Source organism: Geotrypetes seraphini, chromosome 11 (assembly GCF_902459505.1).
Source record: "Geotrypetes seraphini chromosome 11, aGeoSer1.1, whole genome shotgun sequence".
Taxonomy (NCBI): domain Eukaryota; kingdom Metazoa; phylum Chordata; class Amphibia; order Gymnophiona; family Dermophiidae; genus Geotrypetes; species Geotrypetes seraphini.
Genome location: NC_047094.1, coordinates 59,612,392 through 59,635,321, shown reverse-complemented (window position 1 = coordinate 59,635,321; position 22,930 = coordinate 59,612,392). Strand labels below are relative to the sequence as shown.

The following is a 22,930-nucleotide window of genomic DNA, read 5'->3' as shown; positions in this document are numbered from 1 at the left end:
TTGGATACTTATTGCCCTGTGTGTTTAGTTTTGTTTTCACATTTGCTATCTGGGCTGACAATTTCCATGCATCAGGGAAGCCTTTAAATGACATGTTACGCACAAGCAGTGGCACTCGCCCTCTATGGTTGCACTTATGATTTCTGAAAGTAGCTTTGTTCAAACTGCAACTCTGCCACCTAACCTCTGTTCAGCTATAAGTGGTTGTCAGCATTGCATTACTGTGTGCTGGCATATCCAGAGTGCAAGCAAAAATTTCTGGGATATTATTATATATACTCAAATATAAGCTGAGATTTTTGGGCCAAAACAATGGCCCAAAAATGGGGGTCTCAGCTTATATTCAGGTCATCGCCTACCCACCCTCCTCCTGGACCTATTGCAAGCCTCCACAAGGCCTGCTGCAAGACCCGTCTCCCGCCCTGGCCGAATCCAAACACACACACACACCCCGCCTCCCCTGTGTACCCCACAACTCCTCAGCAGCTTTGCGGTGGGCAAGACAGGAGGAATCCCTTCTGCCTGCTGAAATTGGACATCCATATCTCCCTCCCACCTCCCCCACATACCTTTTGGGACCCATGTGGCCAGCCAGTGCATGAAGCAGGAGTGCTTTTCCTGCCCTCCTGCTCTGTTAGAGGCCGATGACTGATTCCACCTCCTCCGCACTCCTTGTGAGTCGAGAACTTGCAGCAACCAATCAGCCAGTGGCCTCATGCAGAATGAGAGAGCAGGAAGATTGTGCCTGCTCTGTGCACCGGCTGGCTACGAGGGACCCAAAAGAAATGCTGGGAGGTGGAATCAGCCAACGGCCTTGAACGGAGCAGGAGGGCAGGAAGATAGCTTCTGCTCCGTGCACCAGCTGGCCACATGGGACCCGAAAGATAGGTGAGGGAGGTGTGGATGTCCAATTTCAGCAGGCATGGCAGGCAGAAGGGATTCCTCCTGTTCCACCCACCACGAGGCTGGCAAGGAGTGAGTGGGGAGGTTGGATTTGACTGGGACAGGATAAGGGGGATCCCTCATATCCTGAACCACTGGGTCCTGCAGCAGGCCCAGTGGAGGCCTGCAAGGTATCGGGAGGGAGATGGTACAAGGCAGTGAGGGAAGGGGGACAGGGTGAAGAACCTGGCAGAGAGGGAAGGGGGATAGGTGCAAAGTCTGGCAGGGCAGGAAGGGGGCTGGGTACAGAGCCTGGCAGAATAGGACACTTGAATATTAAGCCCCCATTTTATATTCGAGTCAACCATTTTTCCTCCTTTTGGTGGGGAACAATGGGGGTCTCGACTTATATTTGAGTATATATGGTATATTAAATAAATATGACCCTGGGAATGTCTGCAGATAAACTGAATGGCTCCTGCTAATCTACATTCAAGGTTTCAAGGCTTATTAAAAATTTCTTATACCGCTTAATCCAAAATCCAAAGTGATGTACAATAAAATAATATAGTCAGCATACAATAATATAAAACAAAAAATTAAGAACAAAATAGGTAACATTACTGGGGATTAATTAGTAAAAACTAAAAACACATACATCGGACGTACAAAAGTAACAATTTATAACGAAAAGAACAAATAAGAGAAAAAACAATGGGAAGGAGGATTTACTGATAACAAAATCAAAAATTTGCCCTCAGAAGGGCAGTTATGTATCAAAAGTGTCTAAAAATAAGGAAGTTTTCAACTTTGCCTTAAAAGGACCTAACAAAATTTCTTCCCTTATGTAATTGGGAATGGAGTTTCAGAGGGAAGGTGCCGGTTTTCTACTTATTAAACATCACCCAAGTCCAGTATACACCACCTGTCCCTACAGAAAACAAGAATTGACAGCCTTTCTCCCCCCAGCAGTACTTTCTAGGTGCCCCTGTTTTGATTCTGTATAATATTTCCTGTCAAGATAAAGGAACCTAGAAGATTTCTTATAGTTGGGCTCAGAGTAGTCAACAACATAACACTGAAACTTCTTTCTTTTTTGATGTATCTTACTTTCCTACTATTCCCCTTCTCCCAGCACCTCCGCTCCTCCTGTAATCTATATTTCTGATATCACTCTATTTCAGGAAGGAAAGCCCTTTCAGATTAAATATGATGTACTATATGATGTTTTATATGATGTAGAATACCATTTCCTTACTTGGCATTTATTTCCAAAATTGTTTTTAGTTACTTATAGATACCCAGGTTGTTCACAGTTTAGTGCTAACCACATACAAATTGCTCAATACTTGGTTTGACATGCAGTGAGTTACACTCCAAACCAAGCCACTTAGACACAAGCATGAATTATTGGATACCATTTTAGGTGACACAGGCACTGCACTAGGTGCCCTTAATACAATCGATATGGAGGTACTCCGCAATAAGATGGGATCCACATCTCAAAATGCTTCTGATTGGTTTACCTCACAACATATTATTGATGAGGCTTCCTCCAAACTGTCCAATGTAATTGTTGACACAGTTGCTCTTATTTCACCCATTATAGAACATAAAATTGTGACAATAACACATGAAGAATATTGGTTTGGAAAGTACAGATCAAGCTTATTGCTATCTTAAAGTAAATTCTGATCACAGCTAAGTTAGGCCATTGGCCACTATCCCTTGTCCAGATTGCTAGTATCAAATTACCTGAATTTGCTATAGCTCACCTTGATTAGTGAACAGTTCATGTTCCAATATGTTCACCACAAGGATGCTCTATCTGTAATTTAATCCCATGGTCAGGACACCACACTGTTATTTACCTGGTTGTTAACAATCATGTGCAGTTTGATAATATGCTCATGTATCCTTTGGAACACCTCCTTTGCTACAACCACTGGATGATACCTGGACTTCATTCAAGGCAATGGATCCCTCTCTGTTTACTAAAACAACAAAGCCAGAAGACCCAATGCTCCACAGTAAAACCAGTCCAAGAGATGAAAACAACAAAAAACTGTGGGTGAAGATGTTCTAAATGATTATTTATTGTTAAAACTTCACAGTAAAAAATATATAAAAACATATGATAATCCACATACGTTGATCCTAACACCCCACAGTAAAAAAATATGTGGATTATCATGTTTTTATATATATTTTACTGTGAAGTTTTAACAATAAATCATCATTTTAGAACATCTTCACCCACAGTTTTTTGTTGTTTCTCTCTCTGAGCAGATGCCATTTCATTTCAAGTGTGAACCTCATCAGTTTAAAGAGGCTGACAGCTCCTGCTGGAACAACTCATCTTCCTGTTCCCTGACTGCCAAGCTCTCCTACTAACCTCTTACCTCATACAGTTCACACTACCTTGGAGCAGGACACTTTGGTTTTTATCTGTTCTTTCCACAAAATGTTTCTTTTTCACTGGATCCCCAGATACATGACATCCACCTTCCTATAAACACTTTGCTATACAGTTCAAACTATTTACTGAACAATACCTGGTGTAGCCACACACCACTGATCTCCATTGCCAATGTGACAACCTATTTCACATCTTTGGCAACCAATGACTCTATGGACATTTCAGACTTTATTTCATATACTATGCATCTACTCCATGCATTCCCCATGCATCTTGGCATGGGGAATGAGACATTTCATAAGCTGCTGAACTTTACATGACTCCATGCCTATATTGAACAACTTATGACAACCTCCAAAGACATGAATCATACCATCGCTTTTAAGAATGGACAGATTGAACAACCCTGTTGAAAATTTGCTATGAGATGCTCATGTCTCAGTTTGGGAACTTTTCTTTGGGAAATCACCTACTGTTGATCATGGCTTCGATGTCCTTATTCAGTCTATCATCTTAATTATTGTACAACTTTTGCTATACATTATTATGATTTTCCTATGCTGTAAAATGAAACACATGTACATCTCATTACATCACATATTCCACAAAATACCATCAACATTTTAAGATAGTTACACATGAGTTCCCAGTATCTATCTCTGACACCTAACTAATTGGGCTTTGCCTACTGCATTGCACACCAGGTTCCGCTATATGGTTTCTTCCCACACACTCATACTCCCACTTATGGCATCCTGGTACCTTTAAGCCTTAACCTCAGAAAACTTCCTGAATCCCTTATGCACTATTCATTTTCTCTAGGACGGGTACTGAGGTAGCATATTGGATTTCTCTGCCCAGTAGTTGCTGCCCTACCTAAGACACGAGGTTTGGACTCATAATGGGAATTGCTTACCTCCATAGCCATGGAGACAGAGAATCCAGGACAGGGGACCTGCTGATATAGCAGGAAGTGGACATTGGAACTAAGAGACTGGCAAACTGGCCACTGCTGTGTATAAAGCAGCCTCTCTGCAAGTCTTGCCTATGTGAGAACAGGAAGTCACTGCAGAGAGGTGGCTTCCGGGGCAGGCTGACAGCAGCAGGCTCATCTCGCTGCTGCTGCCTGAAAACTGAATTACAGCAGCTGTGGGGGAGTCGGGAGAGCCAACTAAACCCGAACAGACTCCCCTATTGAAAAAAAAACTGTACACCCGGACAGTCTTTTAAAAAGATGACATCTGGGTTTCCCAAGACATATGGTAACTCTAACCTTCAGATGTACACCCCTATCCCAGGGTGCCTCATGGTCTTCCTCCCAACCTCATATTCAGCATCTCCTCTTCCCTATCTCCCCACCACCTATGGTACCCAGTACCTCTCCTTCCCTATTCCCACTCCACCCCACCATGATATCTAGCATCTCCCCTTCACTTCCTTACCTTCTCCATAGTAGCACTAGCATGCCAGTAATCTTGCGGACACACCTGCTGGATCCTGACCCTTTTGAAACAGGAAGTTTGAGGGGGTGAGACCAGTTGGACCTTCTGCATGTGCAGATGCTCAAGGCCCAGTGCCAGGCATGACACGGTGCATTGGCAAGCTAAATAACTTAGTGGTGCCACAGTTTGAATAAGGTTACCATATGGCTCCAGAAAAAGGAACAGCCAGGTGGATAAAGGGGAATCTATAGACATCATTTTCCTTGACTTCCAAAAAGCCTTCGACAAGGTACCACATAAAAGACTGCTAAGGAAGCTATGGACCCACGGGGTGCAAGGGGAGGTCCACCGATGGATCAAAAACTGGCTGGCGGTCAGGAAACAGAGGGTTGGAATAAAGGGCCATTACTCAGACTGGCAATGGGTCACGACCGGAGTTCCGCAGGGGTTGGTGCTGGGACCGCTCCTGTTCAATATATTTATTAACGATCTGGAAGCAGGAACAAAATGTGAGGTTATTAAATTTGCGGATGATGCCAAATTATACAGCAGGGTTGAAAGCAAGGAGGACTGCAAAAATCTCCAAAAAGATCTGACAGCGCTGAAAGAGTGGGCCAAAAAGTGGCAAATGAGCTTCAACATAGGGAAATGCAAGATCATGCATGTAGGGAAAAAGAACCCGATGTTCACTTACAAAATGGGGGGATCACCGCTAGGGGTGAGTAACCTTGAAAGAGACCTGGGAGTGATGGTAGACACATCATTGAAGGCGTCGGCGCAGTGCGCCACAGCCTCAAGGAAGGCAAACAGAATGTTGGGCATCATTAAGAAGGGTATCACGACCAAGACGAAGGAAGTCATCCTGCCACTGTATCGTGCAATGGTGCGCCCGCACCTGGAGTACTGTGTCCAGTACTGGTCGCCGTACCTCAAGAAGGACATGGCGGTACTTGAGAGAGTCCAGAAAATAGCAACTAAGCTAATAAAGGGTATGGAAGACCTCTCATATACTGACAGACTGAAGAAGCTGGGGCTTTTCTCCCTGGAAAAGCGGAGACTTAGAGGAGACATGATAGAAACCTTCAAGATCATGAAGGGCATAGAAAGGGTAGTCAGGGACAGATTTTTCAAATTACGGGGAACCACAAGTACAAGGGGGCACTCAGAGAAATTGAAAGGGGAAAGGTTTAGAACAAACGCCAGGAAGTTCTTTTTCACTCAGAGGGTGGTGGATACATGGAACGCGCTACCGGAGGATGTGATAAGCAGGAGCACGCTACAGGGCTTCAAAGAGGGTCTGGACAGGTACCTGGAGGACAAAGGGATTGAGGGGTATAGATAGGAGTAGAGGTAGGTAATAGGGATAGGATTAGAGGATTAGAGGCAGTTACAAAATTAGTCAGGGACACTGTTCAGGCAATTAGGCCTGATGGGCCGCTGCGAGGGCGGACCGCTGGGCGGGATGGACCTCTGGTCTGACTCAGCGGAGGCAACTTCTTATGTTCTTATGAGACATCCGGGTTGAAAGCAATGGAAGTAAGGAGGCCAGATTGAGGCATCTGAGTTTTACTTCCATTGAAAGCAATGGAAGTAAAACCTGAATGTCTGAATCCATCCTTCTTTTCCTGGAGCCATATGGTAACCCTAAGTTTGAGAGCCTTGAAGATCAAAGGGTTTTTTTAAATTGTGTCCGCCAGTATATTGTCTATTTATCAAAAAATTTGGAACACACCATAAGGTGTTAAGTCTGATACCAAATACGAGCTGTGTCTGGGAAGCAGTACTTACCTTATGCTACTGCCTCTGCAGTCAGAATTACATTATTACTCCTCCCCCCACCCCACACAATTTTTTTTCTAGGGAACCCTTTTTGTGGGTATTTTAACATGTGTTTGTTTGCCTAGGGCTTGCTTCAAAGTTAATCTTGCCCTGTCCTTTTTTTTCAAATTCAAAATCTTTATTTCTTTTTTTAACCAAAAATATATAATCCGCAAGAAGACACGTTAATGTATTTTAAAATAAACAGAGAATGAGACTCTTGTCCTATTGTTCTGAAAGGTAAGAAGAGAGAATGGGGTGGGCGCGGTTTAGGATGATGAGAGAATTCGACGGAGGCAGAGCCCCTTTCGTTCGGCTCCTCCAGTGCAGTGTGGCTGCAGAAGGGGGCTGGCGCTCTGCTACACAGCCAGATGGGGCGCTAAAGAGACCAGAGCGTCGCTCCTTCTAGCTTCTCTATGGCACTGCTCTTCCTGCTTCCGGTTGCTCTTTACCCTTTCACCCTGTGCCCTTGGTCTGTGGATAAGATGTGCGGAGCGTGATGAAAGTGCCGGCGAAAGAATTGCGACAGCAGCTATGGTGAGTGCCGGCTCGGCGGTCTGCTCTAGCCACCGTTTCTCTGGAGCCTGAGAAGACCCCTTTTGAACCAACCCCTGGGGTCTCCCGTCCTAGCTCCTCCTCTTGGACCCTGTTTTTCCTCTTTGGAAATCTCCTGGACTCCGAGGTCTCTCGTGCTCCTTTGTCCCAAAGATGGGGTTGGGGGAGTTGGGTGTTCTGGAGAGAGGGACCGCTGTAGATTATCTTTCCCAGTCCTAAGTGCACGGAGTATCAGAGCGCCTTGTCATTCGGTGTGTGTCGGCCTTATTTGGATGGAGGGAGGAAGAGGAGGAGGGGTGGCGGCGGTGGCAGCCGGTTCATAGGTCGGTAATCTCCATGGCAAATCCTTTGCCTCTATGTCTCTTTCTCTGTAAGCTAGCCGACCAGATGCTGTAACTGTCACTAAATCCCTCTATGGGTTTGTCATTCACAGGCAAAATACCTGGCTCAGATCGTCGTGATGGGGATGCAGGTGGTGGGCAGAGCTTTCACCAAGGCGCTACGCCAGGAGTTTGCAGGTGAGTGATGAATCTGGAGCCCCTCATGCAAAGACCTACTCACTAATTGTTTGCAAAATCATTATTTTCTGAAATAAAATAGAGGAAAACTTTGACAAAAAAAAAATTGCGAATAACCGAATCCGCTAATACTGAAACCGCGGATATGGAGGGAGAAGTGTATGTGAATTCAAAAAAGCTTGGGACAAGTTTGTTTAATCTCTAAGGGAGAGGAGGGGATAATAAATGGCATGGATGGGTAAACTAAATAGGCCATGCGGTCTTTATCTGCCTTCATTTTTCTATGTTTCAATGAGCAAAGCTGGTTATTTTGAACATGTACCAATATGCTACATATTGGTTTGACATAGCATTTTTTACTTCATGGTGCTGATCCCTTAAGCATTCATTAGTTTTATTTATACAGTACAAGAGTGAACCCTATACTTAAGCCAAGGTGTGTTGGAGAATATCATAGTCCAATTAACTGCTAGTGAGCTTCATTTTGGATTTAAGGTGTAATATGTGCAGGCAACATATCAAGGTATGCTTGTATATTTTATTTAATCAGGTCAGTGGCACCCAATATATTTGAAATACAAGTAATATATTTATAAGTCTATAACATTTCCTTTATCTCAATTTTAGATTTATTAGTGGCTCTTTTTTTCTCCACACTCACTTAAAGAATAGTGACTTGGTGCCAACACTTCTATTAGTAATGCAGTGAACAGCTTGTAAATAGTAAGTGAGCAAGTTGTTGGGTCTCCCTTTTAAAATAAGTGTTTTGAATGTAATTAACTATTGTGATGATAGCTCTGGCTGACTGATCAATTGATCTTTGCAGTTCTTCAGATCTTGGTAGATGTGTTCAGTGACTGATATAAAAGTATATTGCTTCATCAAGGACCAGGGCTTATGTTAACCTGGCTTTCTTCCTTTCATTTGTTACTTCAGGCCATTCTGTAGTTTTGATGTTAATGTTTTCCACTTTCTTCTATGTCAGGAAGCTATTCTGCTTCTCTTCTGTGCTCTGTAGAAGCCTCATATAAGCATCTCTAGAATATTTCTGTTTCAGATATGGTGGTAGAGTTTTTAACTGCAGTAATATTCTCTAGACCCTCTGTAGAACTGCCTTGGATTCTGTCTAAATTTGTTTGGTATGTCTTTTCTATTTTATATCTTCAGTGTTTGTGCTTTTTACTTTCAGTTTATTAAAGCTTGTGAGTTTAAGGGTTTTAGTTAGTGAAGAATATTTCAATTTGAGATTGTAGATATCACATTGTTCTTGGCATCCTTAATCTATTAAGATATTGGTAGCATCTTTGTGCACAGTGTTTGGTTTTTCCAAGGGAAAATTATTTTCTTGGTGCCTCAGCCTTGATTTAATTATTCTGTCATTTAATTTTCACTGCACAGTATTAGTATCTGTGATGTCACCAGATGCTTTGTTATGGCCTTTTTACTTTTGGTGTTCAATTAAACTTTCATCTCTTGCATCCTAGCATATACAGTCAAACCTTGGTTTGCGAGCATAATTTGTTCCGGAAACATGCTTGTAATCCAAAGCACTCGTACATCAAAGCAAATTTCCCCTTAGGAAATAATGGAAACTCAGACAATTCATTCCACAACCCAAAAACTTTAGTACAAAATACTTAATGTACTTGTATTGCAAGACCTCGCTCATTTAGAACAGTCACTACACTCCCACAACGGCTCAGTTGTGATGATGTGACGCATGTATACTGTATGTATACTATATGTACTCGTATTGCAAGACTTTGCTCGTTTAGAACAGTCACTACACTCCTGCAGCGTCAGAGAGAGAAGAACCATCAGCTCAGTTGTGATGTGTGTCTACTGTATGTACTCGTATTGCAAGACCTCGCTCATTTAGAACAGTCACTACACTCCTGCAGCGTCAGAGAGAGAAGAACCATCAGCTCAGTTGTGATGTGTGTCTACTGTATGTACTTGTATTGCAAGACCTCGCTCATTTAGAACAGTCACTACACTCCTGCAGCGTCAAGAGAGAGAAGAACCATCGGCTCAGGTGTGATGCGTGTGCAGTAATATGTACTTGTATTGTAAGACATTGCTTGTATATCAAGTTAAAATTTAATCCAATGTTTTGCTACCAAGTTACTTGCAATCCAAGGTTTTACTGTATATCCATCTCCATATAGGCCAGTAGCCCAACCAGCAGCTTGTTCCTCCTCCTGGCCTCTTTTCTGCCTTTTCTCTTTAGTATTTCTCTTTTCTGACTTGTCTCTGCAGTATGATCTTCTGTTAGTATCTCATCTGTTACCATTTCCTATTGCTCTGGCTGTGCTTGTTTGTGGATTTCCTATTTCTATGTTAATCCGCAATTATTTTTTATGAAGATGCTTTCATTTGCATGCGTTGTTGCTTTTTTTATCCAGTTAGAAATCTTAAATTTGTTGGTTGCATTTTGCTACATTTTTTTTTACTTGATAGTACTTCTTTCTTCCAGTTTTTGAGATGCTTGCTTTGTGAACCCTCATTTTAAAAAAAAAAATCTGTTTGTAGCATGAAAGTGATATGTTCTCTTATATAGTCTGAGATTAACCTAGTTGTAGTTGGTCCCTTTTAATTTTTTTATTTTGTTGTCTCTTATCCTGTTACAGTGGATCCACGAACAGACCCGCTATAGTCTCTGTAGATGCATTAGATACATTCATTTTGCCTGAAGTGTCTGTTTTATTGCTGTTACTGTCATAAGTCATTGTGGCACCTCATTCTGGGACGTTCAGCCAAAATTGATTTTTCTCTTTTCTTTTTTTCATACTTGTAGGCCAGGGGGTTGCATCACTGAGATTTGATTTAGCTATAATATAATAAGGTCACCACTTTAAATACTGGACTTTGACAGAGAAATACATTCGGTGGGTTGGTGCTGCTTGCCAGTGTTCTGTTCGCTTGAGGTTCCTAAGGGTGGGGTGGAAGCATGCCAGTGGCCTCAGAGGCGGAGGTCTTTTTGGGATAGGGTGGGGTGTAAGTACACCAGTGACCTCGGGGGAGGAGGGGGTCTTTTTGGGATGTGGAACAAATCATCTGAGTTTCTCTTATTTTGTATGGGGAAACTCGCTTTGATATATGAGCACTTTGGTTTATAAGCATGCTTCTAGAACAAATTATGCTCCCAAATCAAGGTTCCACTGTAGTCGGTTTCGCTGACGTGACACATGCTGAAACTAACACTAGCATGTAATTTCACTTCACATATTTCATAGGGCCAGGTCCAGGAATGTTTCACAGTTGATACCCCTTTGGGTATATTATTGTGGCAGCTAAGCCATGAGGGGTGATTCCCCAAGCAGATGTGAAAACTGAGGATCTGCCCTATATCCCAAATATTTATATTTAGTTGTTATTAGTAATTTGAGTCTGTTCTCCTTTTTCCTGAACCGGGTTGGAAAGATCTCTATATTTTGGATCATTGTGTTCTCTTTCTATATTGGGTTCATTCTTTAGGAAACTAACACAGGTACATGCTTTTCTCCTGATCTCTGTGCAATTCAGGTTGGAGAGTTAGAAAGTTACAAAGAAGAGCTGCAGATTCCATTCAGGGTGGCAATGAGAAGCTGAAAAGGAAGTGTTTATCTCTGTTAATAGCACAGAAATTTGAGGTTTTAAAGAAACTTGATCAAAGTGTGTCTGTACAAAGGTTGACTGAAGAATATGATGTGGGAATAACAACCATATATGATTTAAAGAAACAGAATGATAATAAGTTGAAGTTTTACAGCAAGAGTGATGACAGAAATTAATGACAACCAAGAAAACATTGCATAGGGCAAAAAAATGAAGATTTAGATCATGTGCTGATTTTGACTGGGTTCGGCAAAAAAGGCGTAAACGCATGCCATTGACTAGTTTGATGGTAATGAAGCAAGTCAAAAAATACCATCAAGAACTGAACATTGACAGTGAGTATGAATATTTAGAAGGTTGGCTACAGAAATTTAAGAAGTGCCATGGTGTTAAATATCTCAAAATCTGTGGTGAAAAGCTTCTGATTATGAAGCAGCTGAAAATTACATTGATTAATTTGCTAAGAGGATATCTGATGGAAACCTTGGCCCTGAACAAATTTACAATGCTGATGAAACGGCTCTCTACTCGTACTATGTTCCTATAAAAACAGTACTGATGATTGAGTACCATCTGGTTTTAAGGACAAAGGAAAGGGTGACTGTTCTTGCATGTACCAATGCTGCAGGCACACACAAATTAAAATTTGCAGTGATTGGAAAAAGCCAACATCCCTGGTGTGTTGGTCCCAAGGATTTTGGATAAAGGATCTTGTACCTGTATCTGTTGTTTGGTGGAGAACCATGGGATAATTTTCTTAAAAAAGAAAATTGGTTGAGGGGTGTATTTATGTAGTGATCTTTTCTCTTCTGATTCTCCACAACCCTAGGTCCTTGTATCTTCTCTCTGCTGCACCTTCCTTTAGTGGTGAGTGGGCTTCCTTCCCTATTCAGTGGGCAATGAGCCTGATGGCAGAGCTCATCCCAACAGGGACTTCTAGTAGTGGGAGGAGGATTGGCCTACACTTCAATTTAGGGTGCAGGCTGAGGAATGGTGGTGGACAGAGGCAGGTCTGTTCTTCAGTTTTGACCTGAAATAATAGTAGTGCAGGCTCTGGGGGGGTGGGGGGGGGGGGGAATTGAGGCAGTCTTCCTCTCATTTGAGAGTAGGCCAACTGCAATGATATGGGGAGGGGGTAGATGGGATCAGCCTAGCTTCCTTTTTTTCAGCATTTGAGTGCATTGGTAGTAGGCTTCTGGGCTTTAATCCACTGGCTTTCTTAGCTGTCAGGCCTCACGGTGTGTAGGTGCAGGAGAATCAGTTTGCTGTCTGTGCTTTCTTGTTCCTAGCGAGTCATCACCATATGCACTTCAAAGAGGAGTTCTAGGTGAGTGACTTGGCACAGAATCACCACTTTTGGAGTAGTGTATGTGAAGGGAGCATTCACTACTGCTGCTGCTTGCCCTGTCCCTGTTCTAGATAGTTCACAATTCAGTCTTGTTTGAGTTTTAGATTTTGTATTATCAGTGCTTTGCCTCTACTTGAGCTGATAGATTTTGTGACTAAGCTGCCGATGGAACTGTTTCTTGCAGCAAGTCGTGTAGCGGCAGATGCACGGGGGCGTTCTGGGCAGGAATCAGCTGCAGCTTCCAGCCTCTCCGGAATCAGTCTCCAGGAGGCACAACAGATTCTCAATGTTTCCAAATTGAGCCCAGAAGAGATTCAAAAGGTAAAACTGACATTTAAGGAGTATGGCCTGTGAAAGCAGCCTAGACATTTCTGGGATTTGTTTTGCCATTTCAGATTTGCTTTCAAGTCTGAGCAGGGCAACAATAGTAAGATTTTGGATTTTTGGTGAATGAGTCCAATGTATACCGCTTGGTTCTAGCCCACAATGTGTCCCACTTGGTTAGAAATCAAAACATGTATCATGGAATTAAGTTATGTGCAGAGACTCTACTTACAGTCAGCCTCCTGTGCAACACTGAGGGAGACTTATCAATATGATGTTTGCTTTCAGCAGTAACGTCTCCAGCAGGGGTCTCAGAATCATTGCTGTTCCTTTTATTTATAGGAGGTTTTTGAATCTGTAAAGGATTTAATTTAGCTGCAACCCATAAGCCCACCAAAATGTATTTCAGATATGTATCGTACATAGGACTGCTGACTTTAGATTTTAACTGATAAACACCAAATAAAACCCCTGATGCAAAAATTACAATTGGTGTTTACTGGCTAAATACTAGAAAAACACCCCACGTCTCCAGTGTGCTCTCTCCTAAATGTACATGATTGATTTTATTGGAAAAGATGCCAAGCAGTAGAACCTGTGTTATAAAAATACACTTTTTTTTACCCTCAAAGTGGAAAATAAACACAAATCAGAAGCCCTAATTGTATGCACCATAAAACCATTTCCAGACTATATGAGCTATAAGCAAAATTGTGGAAGAGGTTCACAGACATTGAACAGCTTGGTCACATCTGAACAGTTCAAGGTGGTTTCAAATAGTCTCGCACATCACTAGAAGTAGTATTGGTCCTTTAAGAATTAGCACATTCTCTGAACACTTCCTCTGTGCTGAAACTCTGAATGACAGATAATGAGATTTCCAAAGCAGACTACTCTTCTGCAGTATAGCACTTAAAGGGCAGCCTTATAGAATGACTCTGTACATGTGGCAGTGTGCACATATGGGTGACAGTGCAGATACATGCTTGTGTAAGATGGACTATCAAATTCATCTTAAACTCTGGGACTCACTGAAAACCCATTTATTTGACAAATTCATTTAAACTTCCTCAAACGATTTCCTCTACGTCTACTTGCATGCTCCTGCCTTCTGATATATATAATTATGTTACACGCCTCTTAAGTTATGCCTACTTCATGCTCTTGAGGTAACTTTGCTGCATTCTTGCAGCCTCTCTTGTTGTAAACCGTCTTGAACTGAATGGTATGACGGGATATAAATAAAGCTATTATTATTATTGTTATTATTATGTTAAAGCTCTTTTTAGGCCACTAGCATCTATGGAAGAAAAATAAAACTGAATACATGCACTGAGGACTGCTTTCCTTCTTTGTACAGAATTATGAACACTTATTTAAAGTCAACGATAAAACAGTGGGAGGTTCCTTCTATGTACAGTCAAAGGTAAGGAAGAAGAACGCGCTTGGTGCCAATTCCATAATTGCTGAAGGATGTACCTAAGCCATTATAGATTCTAGTGCAAAGTTGTATTAGGGCACCAGAAGTTAAATGTTTCTACTTATGACAGGTCAATGGTTGGTGAAAATGTGTGCGCCATGTATTGCAAACCATTGATAGGCTTGAGTCAGTTATGCATTGTTTGGCAACATGCCCATGCTCTTATCCATGTGTTTTCCTTCTGACAGTTGTGGGTTAACAATTTAGGCAGGTCTGTGTATAACTGTCAATTAATGGCATCAATCGCAAATAAATACTTTTATTCCCTTTACTAGATGCACGATGGGTGTCTAAATATAGGTGCTAGCTTATAGAATTATCTTTAAAATGTGGGGGGGGAGTTTTGGGGGGGTCAATTAGGGTCTTAATGTTAAGAAATGATGTAACACTATATAGGCTTGAGTCAGTATGTAGAGAATGGCACGGTGACAAAAATTCATCACCGTTCCCATCCCTGCAGTTAATCACGGGAAACAATCCCGTGTCATTCTTTAGTGTCTATCTCAACCTCAGTCCTTCTACACCATCATTCTTCAATGCAAGGCTTGAGGGTCAGTGCCCATTCATACTCTGATTCTTATGTGAGCCAAGTATAGGATAATGAAGCCATTGTGATATCACTGATGTGATTGGCTCTTAGGCACTGGTAGAATGAGGCTATATGACATAACAATATCTGCTCTGGATACCAGAGACTGTCATTCTTTAGTGTCTATCTCAACCTCAGTCCTTCTACACCAGCATTCTTCAATGAAAGGCTTGAGGGTTAGTGGTTGTGCCCATACATACTCTGATTCGTTCCTCTCTCCTTAAAGCAGGGATGTCCAACCTGCGGTCCATTGAAGTATTTTGTGCGGCTCTGGTCAAGGGCAATGCAGTGTTTTCCTCTGCTGCCCCTGGGTGTTTACCGTCTTGCCGGCTCCCTCCTCTGTCTTGCTGCAGCGTTTGCACGTTTGTGCGGTCCCAGAAACATTTTTTTTTGCCAATGCGGGCCAGGGAAGCCAAAAGGTTGGACACCCCTGCCTTAAAGAATGACATGGAGATGGTTTCCCGCGGTTATCTCTAGCACAGGTAGCTCCTAGTCCGTTGGGTTTTCAGAAAGGCTACATTGAAAATATATATATATCATATGAGATTTGCATACACTGAAAACTCAACAGAATTGTTTGGGAATTGCTGCTATAGGTGAACATGTTTTATACCACATTGGTGAGGGGAAGCACTGGATGCTTTCCATGTGCCCCTGCAGAGATCACTTCCTTACCTTTGTATCTTGTAGGTAGTGAGAGCGAAGGAACGATTAGATGAAGAACTGAGAATTCTATCCAGAGAACAGAGAGAGCAGCAGCCACCACCACCACCAGAAAGGTGATGGCAGTCACCCCCCCAACTCTCACCCCATGTAAATTATAGTCAATAAATTATCCTCCCTTCTGGTTCCTGCTTTGCTTTTATTTCTGTGGTTCTGATTTGAATTCATGACAACAATTTTTACCTATAAAACGTCTTTCCTCTGGCAGGTACTTTAGCTTGAGGATGTAAAATATATATTTTTGTTTCTAGTTTTTTTTTTTTTTTCTTAGTATTTTTCCCTTTAAGTGTGCAAATCTGTACCTTTTTTTTTACTGGGACCAGACTCCCTTTAAAATAAAAACATCTTTCCAGCTGCCCATGCTGTGTTCATGCCTTAAGTTGTTGGTGTGGCATTTGGATGAGGAACAGATCATCCTCAGTGCTTCCTGCAAATGATGTACTGATACATGTGAAGTCTCTCTGACATGCTAAAGAGAGAACTTGAAGGAGGTACTTTTAGAAAATGGGAGGTGTTACAAAAGGAATGTCTTATTTGATAGCATCGGGACCTAAAAGAATAGCAGTCCTTCAGTGCAAGTGATTATTAGGTCCTTTAGATTTAGTTTATTCCTGTGCACAGATAATGCATTTTTTGGTTCTGCTTACTAATCCCCTCTTTTACTAAGCCTGATAGAGTGGGCTGACACGTTAAATACTCTGATGCCCACAGGGATTGAATGGGCATCGGAGAATTTGCTGCTCAGCACTCGCTCCTGCGGCTTAGTAAAAGGGGGCTTAAATCGGTGGGAAAAAATAAAGGGGTGGAAGCATTTGCTTGAAACTGAGATTGAACATTACAAAGATAGTGATACTGTGGGCGAGTCCAAGTAAACTCCCTAAGGAGTTAGTCCTTGGTCCTAATTTTTTTCTTGTTTAAAGCATGATATTCCTGTGGACTTGGAATATTGTAGGCATAGTACCTTCCCACCTTCTACTGGAATCTCAAATAGATGCAATAATCTGACAAAAATGGAAAAATTTACTCGTAAATTTGACAACTGAAATCACATTTGTATCTGTAAGATCTGTGTATAATAGTCCAGTTGACTGTTTAAGTCACCTTGACTCTCTTGATGCTCTCCGGAGAAACATGACTAAAGTTACTAGGCTTTAGTCATGTTCTCCCAGAAACAGTCACTTGTGTGATTTAAAAAACATAGAACATTGCAGTGAATTCAGTGGTTATGTATCGGATAGATAGAGTTGGGCCATTGTTTCATGTGCTGTGCTGGTTGCCCTTGGAAACTAGAATTTAAATTTAAAAAATCAAAATTTTAGTGTATTTTTGACCTTTTAAGGCTATTATTGGGATAGGAGCTGATGTATCTTTGAAGAAAATTTAAGTTATGTCCCAAAGAGATCATCACATTCTAGTGGAACTTTAAACATGTTGTTACTCGCGGTCAAGGAGTTCAGACTTTAAAAGATCTGATTTAGCTTGTTTTTTTTGGTGGAAGTATTGGGGATATGAAATTTACCAGAGAATTTAAAAAAAAATTAAGTACCTGAGTTTCATAAAGCAGCTAAAGTCTTGGGGGGAGGGGGGGATATGAAATTTACCAGAGGATTTTTAAAAAAATTAAGTACCTGAGTTTCATAAAGCAGCTAAAGTCTTGGGGGGAGGGGGGGGATATGAAATTTACCAGAGGATTTTTAAAAAAATTAAGTACCTGAGTTTCATAAAGCAGCTAAAGTCTTGGGGGGGGGGGGGGGGGGGGGTCAATATTCAGTGCTAATTTACTCAGCAGAATAGATTCCTGCCTGGTTAAATAGTGCCTGCCAGAACGGGCATTGCCGCTGTCAGCTTTTATTTAAAATGCAGAAAATATTAGCCACTTGGGGCCACTTTTTTTGATCTTGTACAGAGACACATTTTTGGCAGGAAGGTGGGTTTTTTCATTTGCTGCCAAAGTTTTAAAGACAAGCATAACGCTCACCCATCATCATCTTTATTTTCTGACATAACACTTCTGCCTCACTTATTTAAGAAACAAACCAGGATATTGTTATTTCACTTGACTACTTTGGCCTGTAAAGCTATTTTGTCCATCTGGAGGTCACCACAGGTACCCACTCTGACACAGTGGCATAACCATATACAGTATAATCTCATTATAACGGACTTCAAGGGATCTGGAAAAACAGTCTGTTATATCCAGAGTCCGTTATATCCAGAGTTGCATTTTTTAAAAACTTTATTTAGGTCAACTTGAAACAACATACAATCGATGAATAACAGTCACTGCACAAGCATATCAGTAACAAAACTCAGCAAAACATTAGCATGGCATGAAATGATTGCAAACCCAGAACACTAAAAGATGTTCAAGCATTATGTCATACTGTACTGGAAAGAAAAATACTGTCATTTTTTGCTGGGCTGCATTTTGATACTAAATCACCGGCACGCCACACACTTTGTAGGCGGAGCCTGCATGTCTGTTATAGCCGAACAAAACTACAGCTAAAAGTGGCTCTGGGGACCAAATTGTTTGTCCGTTATATCTGAAAGTGTGTTATATGTGAGTCCGCTATATGTGATGATTTTCTGTATGTTTATAAAGGTGCATGGCTGGGACCGGCGGACCTCGTCCGCCATAGGTGAGGTTCCATTATAAGCGAGTCCATTATAATGAGATTAAACTGTATATGCTATGATGGTACTAGAATGCTACAGGGTGGGTAGGTGGAAGATTCAAGCTAGTTATTAAATTATTGAAGTGTTCTTTTTGGTAGGGAGCTCGGTTGGGCTGGGGTGTTTGTCATAAAAAGAGCTATTTATCTGATTCTAACTTGGCGCTGCTATTTTTGACAGTCGGAGATCAGTTTATTCTTCCGATACTGAGGGAGGGGGGAAATTTTGGAATGGAATATGGGGTGATTTTTAAAAAAGTAAATGTTATAAATCCAATATGGTTACTGGTAGTTAAGTTTGTGAACTTGAAACATATCTTCTGTTGCTGATTGGGTTAACTGTATAGTACCTGATCTGACAATAAAATTCTTTTAAAAAGATTAGTGCTGTGCAAGTCTGTGACAGATATTCCATGGCATTTAACTGGAGTGTGCCACTAAACTGCCCTGATTTGCTGTGACACACTTTGTTTAGTGCTGGGGTGGTCTGGCGTGGAGTTGCATGGAACTGGATATGAGCACGCTGATATTTGGTGGTGCTGCAACTTATCATTGCTATAGCACTGCTAGACATATGGTGTATATTAAATTAATTAATATGCACTTAATTGATTAGAAAAGGCCCTTAATTTCAATAAGGTATAGATAGTGTCAAATAGATCAACATCCCTAGGGACCCAATCTCCAACATTAGGTTCCCGATCCTCAGAGACAACACACTGGGGTCAAGGCAATCATTTCCCCAATGATTAATATGCCACTTTGTCCCTGCTCAACAGAGCTTACAATCTAATCAAACTGACAAACAGGACAAGTAGTGGGTTAGGGAGTTTCTCAGGCAAGTGGAGTTTAGGAGTTAAAAGCAACCTTGAAAAAGTGGGCTTTAGCCTGGATTTAAATAGAGCAAAGGTCAGAGCCTGGCATACTGACTAAGGCAGTTGGTTCCAGGGTTATTCTGCAGCAAGAGAGAAGGAATGAAGTCTGGAGTTGACTGTAGAGGAGAGGGGTATAGATAAGAGAGACTTGCCCAATGAGCAGTATTTCTGGGGAGCAATATAGGGAGAAATAAGAGAAGAGATTTATTTTTTAAAATTTCTATACCGTTTAAAACTAAACGGCTTAAATAATTTACATACATAATTTTAAAACAACCATGATAAAATAAACATACAAACAATTCTCTGAAATCATTACTACAAAGTAATGCCATAGCTTTGTATAATAAAGATCATGAATAGTTCATCAACTCTACCAGAAAGGAAAATTATTGGCTAGAGAGAGGCATCTACAAATAACTGCATCGTAAGTAATTTTCTAAGCATGCCCCTTTCCTGACAATTTTGTATTTGACCCACCAGGGAGTTCCATATTTTAACTCCTGCACAACACAAAGTCATTTTACCAGTCTCAACAAGCCTTGGATTCACAGTTATCTTCAGTAAAGATAAATTCTCTGAGCGCAATGATCTTTTTGGTGTATAGCTACAGGCTAGTTCTTAGATAACTAATTAGGGTAGTAGCACCACAGAAATTGCATTCCTAACTATGCCTAGTTGGTTATTAGGGTTCTGGCACTGAATAACTTTTGGCTGCCACAGAAGTTCCAGATTAAGCCCAGCATTGAATATCCAGGTTTAATTCAGCCCACAATGCTTAGCATGCAATGGGCTAAATATGAATTCAAAAATCTGGATGCCAGAAACCTGGATCACCTGAGAATATGGATTCGGGGTATAAGAGACAGAAGGTTATGCTGAAGCATTTGTAGTAAATGATAGAAACAGGAAAAAATGAACACTCAGAACAAACTTTACGGTAAAATGCCTGTTTTCTATGACTCTCCTAGTATGGTCTAATAATTCAATGAGAGATAATATTTAGCGTTTCTTTGTATGTTTTCTTGTAAATATTCCCAATTTGATAAATTAAGCATTTTGTATTTGATGGTGAATAAATGAACAAGTCAATTTTGTTGATCTTCTTTATTCCTTAAATTTTAAAAGTACTGCCTGAAACTCTAGAAAATCCACAAATCCAGACTGATCCAATCCCCAACTAATCTGGATTTTTGAACTTGTAGATTTAACTTGGATTTTAAGATTAGGGGCTGAGGGGGTGGGTGATCATATCAAAGGAAATGATTTTATTAAGAATGATATCCTTAAGAACTTATGTCACCTTGCGAAGATAACATGAATTAAAGAAGCAACAACCAGACTGCAAGAAGGTGATGATAGATACAGGTGACTCTTCTCTTTCTTGTAAGCATTTACTATGAGTGGTGTCACCCATAATGTGAAAATGATGGCTGAAGCTATATGTGCAATGCAAGATGGCAGATTAGAAGGACTGAATGCATTAAAGTTGGTGATGGAAAAGACTGGGGTTTGTAGTAGTGCTCCCCGATTCGCATCGGGTAAATCAATTTGAATCGATGCATTTTGTAAAAAATCAGCCTGAACAATTCGGTGACCAACCCTCCCTGTGTCTCCTTAAAGAAGGAGTGGCAGCATTGCCTCTTGCTGGCTGTCCAGTACCGCTCCTGCTTTAGAGGGGAGGGTCAGTTGGGAAGTGCTGTATTGTTCTCCGGCTCCCCCCGGCAGCACTTATTGCAATAGTAACAGGAGCCAGCACAGTACTCCATCTAAAAACAGTAGAACTACAACATCTAGCACACAGTGGGACACATCAACCTGTTCAATCGAGAGTATAGAAGTGTCAAGCCTATATCCTCTCCCCAAGCAGCATAGAAGGGATGGCCACCTTTTGAATCCCTTATTTGAAACCTCTCGGCATCTGCGCTGAAGTGCTTCACGTCAAACTTTGCGCCAGCTCCCAATTTACGGAACAGATCAAAGGAGTCCATGCTTCCCCAGCATGCCTGAGAAGGGTGGGACTCCAAAAGGACTGGACTGAACAGAAGTGAGTTTACAAAAGCCAGATGAGGGGCATGGCAGTCTGCAGCTAGTCCAGCAGGAGCAAGAGACGTAGCTAAGGGTTTATTTACAGTGAGCTAAGGCAGCAGCAAAGTTTATTTATTGTGTGCATAGATTATTATAGTAGTTTGTTAGTAAAAGAATTCCTCCTGACCTATCCATGGAGTTTTATGTAGAAAGAGTAAGGATAATGTTTTTTTATTTACTGCCTTTCTGTGGTACAATCAAAGCTGTTGACTTATATGGAGGCACGTTCTCTGTTCCCAGTGGGTTCATAATTTAAATAAATGTGCCTGGAGCAATGAAGGCCCAGAGTCACAAGTAGCTGCCGTAGGATTCAAACCCAGCTCCCTAGAAAGGTGGCCTAAAAATCCCAAAATTGTCTCCCAATCAGCCCCCTCCTTTAAATGCTAAGGCACCCATAGAATATAATTGGCATCTTAGCATTTAGTGCACACTAATCTTTAGTACCATAAATGGGTTAGCGTGCCTTAGAAAAAGGACCCCATAGTGTATCTTTGCAAAAGGCTGTGCACAGGGGGGAGCATGGGTGTGACATAATACTGTAAGTTACGTGCATACCTGCTGCTTTCAGGTGCTTGCATTTACAGCTCTATGACTGGCATTCTGGGTTTCCCTGTGTTCTATAAAGGAAAATAGATGCCTCTTTCCATTATCGATTCCTACCTTCCAGCTGCCTAAATGGAGACACCCAATTAAAGAACTGCCCCCTTAGTGCTGAAAATCAGTGCTATACTACTATTACTACTTATGCTCTGAACTTCTTTTCCTCACCATAAATCCCACCCCTGCTGCCATCCACTTTTTATCCTACTACTTTTAGGAGTTAAAAGAGAAATTTGGGGTATAAAAGTAGGACCATGGCCCTCGTAAATGTGCAAAGAGGCTTTTTTAGCAGCCCACATCCTTTAAAACAAATTATACCTTGTAAACGTGTTACACAGTATTGTGCCATTGTGCTCTGGCACAATAGCTCTGTTCCTCCCAGCTCTTCAGGTTGCTCCTGTTATATAACTGGAATGGAGTTGATAGTTGGTATTTTCATACATGGGACCTAAGCTGTCTTAGATATGATATCTGAAGTGAATTATCAAACCTTTAATATAATGTCACTACATTAAACGTTTAATGCAACTTGTTTTATCCCTAACACCAATGTATTCTGTACCATGCAAACTATGTCATGGCCCATCTTAAATTATGTATGTAAAGCTGGAATCCACTGAGAAACAAAATGATAGTGCAGAATATAATCTTTCAAATCAATCAATCACATTGTCTTTTATAAACCATTCAACATTGCTGTGGACGCCTTGTCTCTGATTCCAGATACCATCAGAAAATCAGGCCAGTGCATGTTTGTCTGGGCATGTTATGTGTCTATTATAAGTATGTGTGCAACTGGTTGACCATATGTGAACTGACCAATGCCCTTCCGAAGGAGTGCTACATTCAGGCTTTAGTTTCAGGCCTCAAAGAGCCTGCTAAAATAACATTTAACTAAAACTTGGATCTGGGCTGGCTTTAAATTAGGACCAGTACTGCCTAACTGTAAGTTTTTATATACTGGAAAACAATGTGTTGTTTGTGGGGTGGGAGTGGA

General features: G+C 41.3%; 1 protein-coding gene across 2 annotated transcripts in view; it reads left to right on the top strand.

Moving 5' to 3' along the window:
* LOC117345779 (mitochondrial import inner membrane translocase subunit TIM16-like) overlaps positions 1-15,822 on the top strand; it is a 638,816-nt gene extending 622,994 nt beyond the window's left edge. The window contains exons 1-5 of one of the 2 annotated variants that reach the window (XM_033914921.1): positions 6,877-7,098; positions 7,550-7,634; positions 12,764-12,900; positions 14,264-14,329; positions 15,663-15,822. In XM_033914921.1, coding sequence (XP_033770812.1) covers positions 7,096-7,098; positions 7,550-7,634; positions 12,764-12,900; positions 14,264-14,329; positions 15,663-15,755 — 384 coding nt within the window. In that variant the 5' untranslated portion in view covers positions 6,877-7,095 and the 3' untranslated portion in view covers positions 15,756-15,822. Of the gene's footprint in view, positions 1-6,876; positions 7,099-7,549; positions 7,635-12,763; positions 12,901-14,263; positions 14,330-15,662 lie in introns of those variants that run through there. The other variant, XM_033914922.1, reaches the window with a different exon arrangement.
* The last annotated feature ends 7,108 nt before the right edge of the window (positions 15,823-22,930 follow it).